Raw genomic sequence first — 13,045 nt, forward strand, 5'->3', positions numbered from 1 at the left:
ATTGGGTCATCTTAGAATCGTCTCATATAAGAATTGTGGTCCAAAAATAAATAAAAGTCTCGGCGATATTGTCAGGGAGGTGGCTCTGTATCGTTTATGATAGTCAGACAGTCACTCATATTTGATACAGTCTGTTTCTGGGGAAGATTTTACTAATTCGGCGGAAGTAACACTAGCGTTTTGATGCTTCATATCCATATGAGTCAAACCGCCGGGATCATTTGTTTATTTTTGGAACAAAGTTCTTATTTGACACGATATTAAACACGTCTATGGGAATTCAGAATGGGGGGGGAAAAACGCGACCCAGGTAGGATGTGTAAATGACGTCAGTGCTCTATTTAATGGCCGTTGTTGGTTTCCCTGCGCGAATGGATGCAAAGGGTTATGTCGCGCAGGGTTTGACGCGCGGGCGTCGAGCACAGGAAAAACAGACCATCTTCAAACTCACAAACGCGTGGCAGCGCGGCGCGTTGTGAGCTTGTACGCAGAGCCAAAAAGCTATTTCACTCCCACCCTCAGGGAGCGCTATAGTTACTAGGTGTAGCAGCCGTTCGTTGCTACACCCCCCCACCACTACCCCCCCCCCCCCCCCCCCCACCAATTTAGGTAAAAATTATCTTGTGCGTAATTTTTTTTCAATAGAGACGTCAAATGTGGAAAAAGTGCCATGGACATCAAACAAGGTTCTTTGCCTACAGGGCTGTGAGAACAAGTATGCTTCAAAGTGACAAGAATAAACAAGTCAGCAACAAAAACATCCTAGACAAGAGTCATTAGAAATACCTTATGCAACAGTGCACAGAACAATCCGGCAGTGGTGGAAAAAGTACTCAAATGTTTTACTTAAGTAAAAGTATCAATACTGCAATGTAGAAGTACTCTGTTACAGGTAAAAGTCCGGAATTCAAAATTTACTTGAGTAAAAGTACAAAAGTATTGGTATCAAAATGTACTTAAAGTACCAAAAGTAAAAGTACTAAAATGTTTGAAAATAGCCGATCTACAAGCTCACAACGCTTCGCGATGCGACGCGTTGTGAGCTTGTAGATCTGCTATTTTCAAATATAAAGGTATAAAATAGGGCTAAAGTGGTTAATGCATGTTTCATAATGTAATAATTTATATCTGCAAAGTAACTAGTAACTGAAGTTTTCAAACAATTGTAGTGGAGTAAAAGCACAATATTTGCCTCTGAGATGTAGTGGAGTAGAAGTAAAAGAATAGACAATTGGAAATACTCCAGTAAAGTAAAAGTACCTCAACATTGTACTTAAGTACAGTACTTGAGTAAATGTACTTAGTTACTTTACACCACTGCAATCCCGTGTGTTCTACCTTGTGGTAGCCACTTGTGCGACGTAGCGTGAATTAAGCGTTATTTTAACTGCCATTTTTAACCACTTAAACCCTATACACTTCATTGACCCGATTCGTCCCCCAACGGGTCTTTCAAAGAAATGCCAGAACAGGTTTGGGTCAGTATGACCAGTAAGGCTCTCTCTATCTCTCTCTCTCTCTCCCCCCAAGTGCTTGGAATTCATGCCAGACATTTCAGTATGGAGGCTGCATCCAATACAAAAGCACTCAATCCAAAATATGAAGTGAATTCCCAGAAAATCATTACGACCTGGCATGCGGCTGATGTCTGTTTCATGTAAGGTCTAATGCTGGTTAACCCATTGAGACCGGGAAGAACGCATCTGTGTGTCATTTTAAGATTTCTTTGGGCTATTTTTGAAAAATCGTTTTAAGTGAACATTTTTAACTCAAATCTTTGCTTCTGGGGATTTTACAAGTGTCTTCTAAATCCTAACAGTTTTTTGAAAAAAATCTATGTTGCTATAATATCAGTGGTTCTCAAACTTTTTTCATGTCAAGGACCCCCAAAATGCCATGTATTTGGCTGCGGTCCCCCATCTCCAAATATTTTGTTCCAGGGACCCCCCCAGATTCAAAGATTTGAGTTAAAAATGTATATATATATATTCAAAGATTTGCACACATTTTCACGATTCTTTTCCAAAAATAGCAGATCTACAAGCTCATAGCGCGGCACTCGGTGCCGCGCTATGAGCTTGTAGATCTGCTATTTTTGAATAGCCCAGAGAAGTCTAAAAATGACACACAGATGCGTTCCCGGTCTAAATGGGTTAAGGGCTTCAAAAAAATATATGAGTCACTTTCAAGAACGATCAGTCAACTCTTCACCTATCTGACCAAACAAGCATAACAAAATATACTGTTAAAAAGAAAATGCCCCCATCGTTTCAGCATTGAAATGCATCTATCATCCATACATCCATACAGTAGGTATAAACATTAAGTGTATAGGTTTATGGTTATGTACACACAGGTCCATGAGGATGTCTTGTTACTCCGATTGGGAAATTCTGGGCCAATAACGATGTTTCAAATAACAATCTGTCTGATATCCAATGCCCATAGCAGTGTTTTTTTTTGCTTTTTTGTTTGCTTTGTTTTTTGTATTCACCCCCTCCCCTTCCGTGCCTTATCATTGAAAAAAGAGAACCCTTTTAATGCCTTTCAGCCCTTCACCACACTATCTTATCTCACTAGCACAAATTCAATCATAGATTTATGACCCAGCAGATAAAAACCAGCCACTGGCATGGGTGAATTTCATATTCACCCATGCCATTCTTATTTGCTGATACACTGATGGCAGTCAACAAGGCCAGTATCGGCCGATAACCGATGTACTGTGTGTGTGTGTGTGTGTGTGTGTGTGTGTGTGTGTGTGTGTGTGTGTGTGTGTGTGTGTGTGTGTGTGTGTGTGTGTGTGTGTGTGTGTGTGTGTGTGTGTGTGTGTGTGTGTGTGTGTGTGTGTGTGCGTGTGTGTGTGTGTGTGTGTGTGTGTATGTGCGTGCGCGCGCGTGCACGTGTGCGTGTGTGTGTTACATGGGTGCATCCCTATCACCGGCACACCACTATAATGATCTCTCTCTCTCTCTCACACACACACAGTTCTGGGCCTGGCCAATGCAACATATGGAGGGCTGTAGTCTACTCTCTCTCTGTCTGTCGGCTGTCCTGCATTTCCAAGCCCTTAATGTCAATGCCAAGGAACAACCCACTTGGGTTCCCATCCACAGCCTGTTGCCATCTACAGATCAGTTCTGAAGTACTGTACTGTAGTATGCTTGAGCCCACATCCACTTCTAATGTATAACTTATAATACACACATCTACCAGCCAACAATGTGTCACGATTTAGAAATTAACCACTTGAACCCTAGCATGCCTATCTTATAGATAGGGATAGACTATAGCACGGAAGCTTGTTATCGATATTCATTATGGATGGAGAAGGGGTGGGAGCAATAAGTTATGCATAACATTCAAAATGATTTTAAAAAATTCAAACACTTTAGACCTGGGCCGTAGCGTGACGGTCCAGGCACCCTAGGCTGCAATGCCAGCCTGACAGCGTGTCGCGGGTTCGACTCCCGTTCCCGACGACCTTTTGCCCCATCTCTCTCCCCATTTCTTCCCTTTCCCTCTCTAAAATAAAGGCATAAAAAGCTCCCCAACAAATCTTAAAAAAAAAAAAATCTAACACTTTCAAGCTTTATAAAAAAATGCTGAAAAATGGCAGATGTACAAGCTTGCAGCGCGTCTTGTATATCTGCTATTTCTGAGAACCACTGTTCTAAACCACTGTTCTAAATTCTAAGAGTTTTCTGAAAAACGTATGTTGCTATATATATACATTTAGCTCAAATCTAAAATGTCCCAGATAAAATGGCCCATGATTTGAAAGGGTTAAGTGACACTTAGAGCGTTTTGTCAGGAGCCTGGCATGGAAGTCAGTGCGCGGCCGTGGCGATACAAGAGCTAAACAGAGAGGTGATTGGAACGGCGCGCGGTGAGGGAACAGATCTGTTGACACGCGGCCACTGCCAAGGCAAACAGCGTGGACCCACAGATGGAGCAGCCGGGACCGGGGCCCCTAGAATGAGGGTCCCACACAGGGGCCAAGCAAGCATCGCAGCGCTGCATGAATAGCACTGTGGCCATCAGGAGAGCATGAGGTGGCTTTGGACGTCTGAATAGCAGGAGGTGTGTGTGTGTGTGTGTGTGTGTGTGTGTGTGTGTGTGTGTGTGTGTGTGTGTGTGTGTGTGTGTGTGTATGCGCACGCGCGTGCGTGCGTGCGTGCGTGCGTGCGTGCGTGCGTGCGTGCGTGCGTGCGTGCGTGCGTGCGTGCGTGTGCGCTTACACTTTCAGTTTAAGTAACTATGGCAACAGACAAGGCACCTACTCTGCACAAACCAACAACAAATTGATAAAACATTTCTATTCATAAGCAACAGGCTGAAAACAGGGAATTAAGCCTAGTTTATTTACCCCTCGTCGCTAGCCGACAGGAACAGATCTGCAAGTGTCGCGAGGCGTTGTCGATCAGCTTGTAGATCAGCTCTTGTAGTTGGGCGAAACAGCAGCAGCTATTACTAGAGTATAAAGGCTTTACAACAATATAACTCACATGGATTCCTCACATGCTTGAAATTACTGGCGAGGTTGTTGCATAGCAAACTACCTGTTATGCCCACAACATCCATCCATCCATCCATCCATCCATCCATCCATCCATCCATCCATCCATCCATCCATACATCGATTGATCGATTGATTGATTGATTGATTGATTGATTGATTGATTGATTGATTGGTTGACTGATTGACTGATTGACTGACTGATTGACTGATTGACTGATTGACTGATTGAATCATTCATTCAGACAATCGTGTTTCTATTCAATCATGAGGTGGCTGATGTCAAAGTTGTATAGGCAGTTTAGAGTTGATTCGGCAGGAACATTTTAACTGCTTAGGTGACAATAGCAGATCTACAAGCTAGCAATGCATTGTGAGCTTGTAGATCTGTGATTTTCTGTGCATTAACCACGTTATCCTCTAGACTTAGTCAACTGGACCTGAGTTGGCTCTGTACCATTTTTATTTTTTCTGTCTCCACCAAATATCTTAGCCAAAAATAGCCGATCTATAATGCCTCATAGTGTGATGCGTTATGAGCTGGTAGATCAGCAATTTTGAGCAAAGTTCACCCAAGCATATGGATGGATGCTGGGGTTCAAGTGGTTAATCAACTGTTTAACCACTTAAACCCCAGCATCCGTATTGTAGTGAAAGCTTACGCAGAAAATAGCAGATCGACAAGCTCACAACGCGTTGCGAGCTTGTCGATCTGCTATTTTCAGCGAAAGCTTTCCGTACAATAACAGAAAACAGAGAATAGACTAGTATAGATCCCTGAGGGACTTCGCTCATATTAAAACCGGGAACGCGTCGGTGTCATTTTAGATTTATTTGGCTATTCAAAGATAGCAGATAGACAAGCGCATAGCTTGTCACTTTGTGCCGCACTATGAACTTGTAGATCTGCTATTTTTGAAACATTTTGTGCAAATCTTTGAATATATATATTAAAGCGAAAACTTTTAACTCAAATCTTTGCTTTCTGGGGGTCCATGGAACAAATTATTTTGGCCTCAGAGTTATGGTGGTCCATGGTCTAATGCAGGGGTTCTCAAAGTGGGGTCCGGGGACCCCCAGGGCCTACATTTACATCAGCCATTTTCAAATCAGACATTTTTAACACCACAAATCGTGTATGGGGCACAATATCTTTTCAGATGGGATCCCAGCCAAATACATATAGTTATGGGGGTCCTTGACATGAAAACGTTTTGAGCACCACTGATATAGCAACATTTAGAAGACATTTTTAGAATCGGTCTTAAGTGGTTAAAACGGTTGTTCTGAAAGTTGAGGACCACCAAATACATATTAATTTAGGGGTCCTTGAAATGAAAAAGTTTGAGAACCACTGGGTTAAAACATCAGGTCTCTCTCTCTCTCTCTCTCTCTCTCTCTCTCTCTTCCTCTCCCTCTCTCTCTCTCTCTCTCCCCCTCTCTCTCTCTCCCCCCCTCTCTCTCTCTCTCTCTCTCCCCCCCTCTCTCTCTCTCTCTCTCTCTCTCTCTCTCTCTCTCTCTTCTCTCTCTCTCTCTCTCTCTCTCTCTCTCTCTCTCTCTCTCTCTCTCTCTCTCTCTCTCTCTCTCTCTCTCTCTCTCTCTCTCTCTCTCTCCCCTCCCTCTCTCTCTCTCTATCTCTCTCTCTCTCCCTCCCCCTACCTCCCTCTCCCTCCCTCCCTCTCTATCTCTCTCTTACCGTCCGTGTCGTAGACCTGCTGCAGGATGTCGTCGGCGTCCAGCCGCTCCTCTCTGCTGTGGATGGGGTAGTTCTTCATGGCGTGGTCGCCCAGCAGCAGGTACACGCCCTCCACGGCGAAGTGGCAGTTCCTCTCCTCCTTGTCGTCCTCGTACACCAGCAGCGCGCTCTTCCACGCGAAGCGCGCGAACATCGCCGCGAAAGCGTCGGCCATCTTCAGGTATGAGGGCGCGACGCGCGTCAGGTGCGAGTACTCGCGCCGCTTGTCGCTGAACCCGGAGGCGAGCGCGCCGGCGCTCACCACCGGGATGTCCCAGTGCGAGGCCATGCGCACCACGGACGCCGCGGCGTACTCGCACACGGGGCCGAGGATGAGGTCCGGCTTGGCCGGGCGGTCCACCAGGGCGAAGAGCGCGTCGTTGCCGCAGTCGGAGTCCTCGTAGTGGACGTTGAAGGTGAAGCTCGCGCTGCCGTCTCGTTGCTTCAGCCGCCGGCGCGCGTAGTCGATGGCCGGCGCGACGCGCGGGTAGGAGAACATGTAGGAGTTGTTCTGGGGTAAGATGACCAGCACGTCAATGTCCGAGTCCTTCTCCTCCGTGGTGCTGCTGCTGCTGACAGGCTGGCAGAGCAGCGGTGAAATAACGCACAAGAAGGAGAACACGCAACATGACAGCATGATGGTGACAAATGTGACAGTTCTTCTTCCACTGAGCAAGGAATAACGGATTTTTTACTGTTTGCACCTCTGCACAAATTGCAAACTGTTAATAAAGTATTCAATCAATCAATCAATCATTCATTCAATCAATCAACCAATCAATCAATCAATCAAAAGGTTGGTAGATTCAACCAGTTCAATGTTCAGGTTGTTTCTTTGCTCCCAGCAATTTTGCCTCCACTGAGTGCACACTGCACACACAGGTATTAAGAAAAAAGAAAAAATGTAATAAAAAAGCCCCCAATTTGAATTCCAAAATGTTGAATAAATATATTTTGTCTTTGAATAACGTTGAAATAGTTCAGTGTGAATGTCATATATGTGTTGGTAGTTTTTAGGGTCCTCCTGAATCTCTCTCTCCTCTCAGTGCAGTAACAGGTCGGTTAGGCTCTACCGTGGTAACTGTCCAGACCAGCCACCACACGATGTCTAGCTCTGGCCTGGCTTTTTAAAGGCACCCTGCTCATTAATATTCACTACGTCATACCATACCCACGCTCCTGTCCCGCCTCCTTCTTAAAGAGACACGCACGCGCACGCACGCTCGCACACACACACACACACACACACACACACACACACACACACACACACACACACACACACACACACACACACACACGCCTGTGTGCACACACACATCAAAATCTTAACCCTACTTTTTATATGCATCTGCTATTCTCAAAACATCTTGAAAAATTGTTAACAGTTTGGAATATTTTTTGACACATTTAACAACACACATCTTGCATGGGGGTCCCCCTGGCACAAAATATTTTCAGATGGGGGTCTCCGGCCAATTAATTTTAGGGGTCCTTGACATGAACATGTCTGAGATCCACTGCTTCAGATGATATAATGTTGTTCACATTTGGATTTGTCTTTGCCTCCATACAGGAGCACTGTGCACTAGAGAGCACTGGTAGGGTATTTACTGAGCGCCATCTAGTGGCCGGGACACACATTATCAGTACTGCTTAACCAGTAAAACCCCTAGCTATATACTTAGTTGACCGGAGTCTCCCATGGCCTTTTTTTCCCTCTACACCAAGCAATATACAAGCTCACAACGTGTCATGTTGCGATTCCCTGTCAGCTTGTAGATCTGTTATTTTTGCCAAATGTTTGCCCCATGGAATAGGAGCGCTAGTATGTGGTTAAGCAGTTAAGCGCTATTTTATACTTAGTCATATGATGGTGTCACACAAAAATAGTTCTAAGTAAATACTGTTTTTTCCCCCCCTAAACTTTAGTAAATAATTTTGGAAGATTTCGGAAGATTTTTGTCAAATGCCCAAAATAGGGACGCCAGGTTGAAAGAGGTTCAAGGATTCTATGCATATATAGACAATCAGATATTTAAAAGCAGTGGTGTAAAGTAACTAAGTACATTTACTCAAGTACTGTACTTAAGTACAGTTTTGAGGTACTTTTACTTTACTGGAGTATTTCCAATTTCTTCTACTCCACTACATCTCAGAGGCAAATATTGTACTTTTGCTCTACTACAATTATTTGAAAAATGTAGTTACTAGTTACTTTGCAGATATAAATTATTACATTATAACACATATATTAACCACTTTAGCCCTATTTTATACCTAGGCTATTTGAAAATAGCCGATCTACAAGCTCACAAGCTTGTGAGCTTGTAGATCTGCTATTTTCAAACATTTTAGTACTTTTACTTTTGGTACTTTAAGTACATTTGGATTCCAATACTTTTGTACTTTTACATATTTAATTCCAGACTTTAACTAGGGTCTACAATGCAGCATTGATACTTTTACTTAAGTAAAATATTTGAGTACTATAAGTTGAGAACTATATCTAAGTTGTTCGATTGGAGGGGGGAAGACAAGACAAACAAAAACACACTATATTATCACAATCAGGTGTGATTTGAAGCACGAGGTCATAGTGATAGTGGTTTAGCTGAGTGAGGTATTAGGATTCTTGTGAAATGTTAAGTGTAGCTGGTCATCACTGGTGTAAAAAGTACTCATATGTTTTGTGTCAATAGTGCAATACTGCAATGTGTCAATACTGCAATGTGTCAATACTGCAATGTAGAAATAATCTGTTACAAGTAAAAGTACAGAATAAAAAATTTACTTGAATAGAAGTACAAAAGTATTAGTATCAAAATGTACTTGAAGTACCAAAAGTAGAAAGTACTCATTATGCAGAATGTCCCATTTCACAAGTTTTCAAATGTATACAAATCTTTTGAAAATAGCAGATCTACAAGCTCACAATGCATTGCATCGCGACGCATTGTGAGCTTGTAGATTGGCTATTTTCAAATGGCCGAAATGTATATAGGGCTGAAGTGATAATGTATGTTTCTGAATAATAATAAAAATCTACAAAGTAACTAGTAACTCAAGTTTTCAAATAATTGTAGAGGAGTAAAAGTACAATATTTGCCTCTGAGATGTAGTGGAGTAGAAGTAAAAGTATTGGAAATTGGAAATACTCAAGTAAAGTACAAATACCTTAAAATTGTACTCAAGTACAGTACTTAAGTAAATGTACTCAGTTACTTTCCACCACTGCTGGTCATAACAGAAGTGTATCCTCATTGATCCCTGTAGATTGGAGGGTGAAAACATTCTCAACATCCTGTGAGCTTTGTGGAGACCATGGGCACTAGGAGGACATTTCCTGAGTGCCATCTAGTGGTGGGGGACACACAACAAAGGGTTGTTTGAAAGGACCCCCAGTTTGATGTGCATTAGGCCTCAGACACCCATTTGACTTGTGCTTTGTTTTTTTTTATCTCTGGGACCTCAATCTACACAGTGAAATCCTCACAAAATGGATACTCTCAGAGTAACAGACCCATAAGTGCCCATTTGGCGCCTAATTTCAATGTTTTTTAGGCCAAGGAACCCTTATATAGAGAGAGATGAAGCAGGGACCCCCCCCCCCACTGTGATGCAGATTAAACATTTTCATAGATTTCATAGATAGCTTCAATCATAGACTTGTTTGACAGCACTGTCATTGGTGTTTGTTGGATTCATGTTAAAGGGATAGTTCACCCCAAAAGAAAGCTTTTTTTCCTATCGATTAGTCACCCCATGGAGACTTGAATTCATGTTTTTTGTTATTTTTTTGTCGCATTCCTAAGCCGATAATTTGATGACCAGCGGACCGGTAGGCAGCGGTTCCGGTATGAGACACAAAAGAGACTTTTGGAACCGCTGCCGGTCATCAAATTATTGGCTTCGGAATGCGTCAAAAACAAAAACAAATATCCATGAATTCAAGTCTCCATGGGGTGACTAATCAATAGAAAACTATCCCTTCAACATGTATTCTCGGACATTTAACCCGTTAACCGTCAATACTTAGCAAACTTGACCTTTCACTCTGTACTTAGTCTGCTCTTTTTTCCCTCTACCAAACCTCTCAGCCGAAAATAGCCGATCTACAAGCTCGCAACGCGTCGCGCTGCGAGGCTTTGTGAGCTTGTAGGTCTGATATTTTTGTTTAAAGTTTTCCTCGGAATAGGGATGCTAGGGTTCAAGTGGCAAATGTAAAAAAAATAATAATAATCCTGTCACACAAAGATTTGGCGGACCCCCGTAGTAACTCGGAGGACCCCTGTTGAAAACCCCTGTATCATTTAGCATGGGGACCCCCTGAAACGCCCTCAAGGACCCCTGTGAGGCCTCCTCCGGACCACTTGTTGAGAACCGGCCGCCGTAGACAAAATCCCTGACATTTAAAGGTCAAACCTAAAGCGACAGATTTTGCATGTGGCTGCACTGTGAAGAAATGGAAACAGCTCAATATATCTGCTGCGCGCCGCAAAAACCTAAATATAGAAATAAGAATTTCTCATGGCCCATTAAGGGCTAACAAGTCCGCCAGACCAGTGCAGAGTAATTCACTGACACACAGGCCAACATTCTCCACAGTCCTCCATCACATTTAAAACCCACTAGATAATTAACCGAGCATAAAAAATAGGCATTGACGTAATATTAGGCACGACTCTGTGCTCTCGCTTATTTCTTTTCTCGGGGTTGTTCGAAATTACAGCAACGAGCGCAATTTGGAGATATTTTGCAATTAGGGCCATTTACCTTAATTACACACTTTGTTGTCTAATTTTATGGCATCCTTTAGCCACGGGTGTACCTAGCACTGTGCACAGAGAGAGTCATTCACTAACTATTAGCTGGGAAACGGCCAGTGGTGTTTTACTTGAGTAAAAGTAACAATACCACACTATGGAAATGCTCTGTTATAAGGAAAAGGCCTGTATTCAAAATTGTACTTGAGTAAAGGTACAAAAGCAATGGCATCAGAATATACTGAGAGTACAAAGGCAAAAGTACTCAAATGTTTTGAAAATGTGTCAAACGTTTTCCAATAAAAGCATTGTAGTATTAGTGTTTTTGTATATCAGCTATTTATTTTTCAAATATTTGGTTAATGTGTAATGTAATACAATGTAAATCTGCAAAGTAACTAGTAACTAAGGCTGTCAAATAATTGTAGTGGAGTAAAAAGACATAGTAGTGGAGTGGAAATATAAAGTAGGCCTATTGAAAAATGGAAATATTCAAGTAAAAGCACCTCAAAATTAAATAAAGTTAAGTACATTGCTTGAGTAAATGTACTTTGTTACTTTCCACCACTTGAAACGGCCATGATCATTTCTTGAGAAATGTGCCAAGGCCAAACGTATCAACACACATTTTCTGGGTCTTAGTCTATTGGAGAACACTTGACCACTGTTGCTTGTGTGCGTTTTATAATTCTCTGCCACAGCCAGGAGTTGTTTTTTTTGCTCATTTAATCTAATAAAGCTGCTGGGTTTATGATCATTGCTTGTTTCAATCTAGTAGAGTTGATGTAATTGTGGCCATCTGTCGGGCATGCTGAGAGGGTGTGTTTTGCATTAATGTTTTGTGTACTCGCTTAATGTGCCCACAGCTTGTTGCCTGCACCGTCATGCTTTGGAACAGGCCCTGTACAGTACAGTAGAACAGTGGGTCTCAACCTGTGCTTCGGGACCCCCAGGGTGGTCCACACATGTTTTTTTGGGGAGGGGGGATGACAGTAAGGTGAAAAATGTTTTATTTCATACCCCCCCAAAAAAAGAAAGAAAAAAAAAATGAAAAAAGAACATAAAAAGTAATCAACAGAACAAACTATACTATAAAAACTGGTCAAACATAAGAAAGAGGCAAAACATTTGGAAATAGCAGATCTACAAGCTCACAGCGCGAGGCTCTGTGAGATTGTAGATCGGCTATTTTCACAATATTTACCTGTGGAACCGAGTCGAACTAAATGTAATGCCTCAACTCCTACAATTCCAAGTGGTTATCAGTGTAGGGGGGGTCCCCATTTCAAATATGATTATTTTGGGGGGTCGTGGCCTGAAAAGGTTGACAACCACTGAAGTAGAAGGCAGTGGTGGACAAAATACTCAACCCCAGTACTCGAGTCAAAGTATAGATAACTCCAGGTCAAATAGTATTGAACTACAAGTGAAACTTGCTGGGTAAAATGTTCTACTTGAGTTAAAGTACTTAATTATTCCAAAAGTGCATGCCATTTAAAATACGTAAAGGAATACTTCAGCCAAAAAATTACTTATTTTCTATCAATTGCTCACCCTGTGAAGCCTAGAATACATGGAGATTTTTTTTATTAATTTAAGTTATTAGGAGACCAATCTTAAGAAGAGCTAAACTATATTTAAAACATTCTCTTTGAACCTGGATCATAACTAGGCCTCTCAGTGATTACGCAGTTGTTTCTTTAATATCATTTAGTTTTGCATTGCTCTCCTACCACAGCAGCGTCACCAAATATTGCATTATTGGCTCCGGATTCAGGAATGCAACAAAAACAACAAAATCTCCATGAATTCAAGGCTTCATGGGGGCGAGTAATTGTTAGGGTGAAGTATATATATTCAAAAGTGCATTGCTGTATTTAACCCATATAGACCTGGAAAAAAATCTGTGTCGCATCTTTGGCTATTCAAAAAATAGCAGATATACAAGCTCATGCCGCGCTATGCGCTTGTAGATCTGCTATTTTTGAAAAATGTGTGCAAATCTTTGAATATATATATATTCTA

General features: G+C 42.1%; 1 protein-coding gene across 4 annotated transcripts in view; it reads right to left on the reverse strand.

Annotated features, from left to right (window-relative positions):
* Positions 1–7,342, reverse strand: part of npr3 (natriuretic peptide receptor 3) — a 371,704-nt gene extending 364,362 nt beyond the window's left edge. For all 4 annotated transcript variants that reach the window (XR_013933491.1, XR_013933492.1, XM_080434034.1 and 1 more), the window contains exon 1: positions 6,216–7,342. Coding sequence is in view for 2 of the 4 variants with exons in the window: in XM_080434034.1 (XP_080290160.1) it covers positions 6,216–6,891 (676 nt within the window). In the remaining 2 variants the exon portion in view is untranslated. The remainder of the gene's footprint in view (positions 1–6,215) is intronic.
* Positions 7,343–13,045: the final 5,703 nt, after the last annotated feature.

This window comes from Gymnoscopelus braueri (genome assembly GCF_963280865.1).
Source record: "Gymnoscopelus braueri genome assembly, chromosome: 7".
NCBI lineage: Eukaryota > Metazoa > Chordata > Actinopteri > Myctophiformes > Myctophidae > Gymnoscopelus > Gymnoscopelus braueri.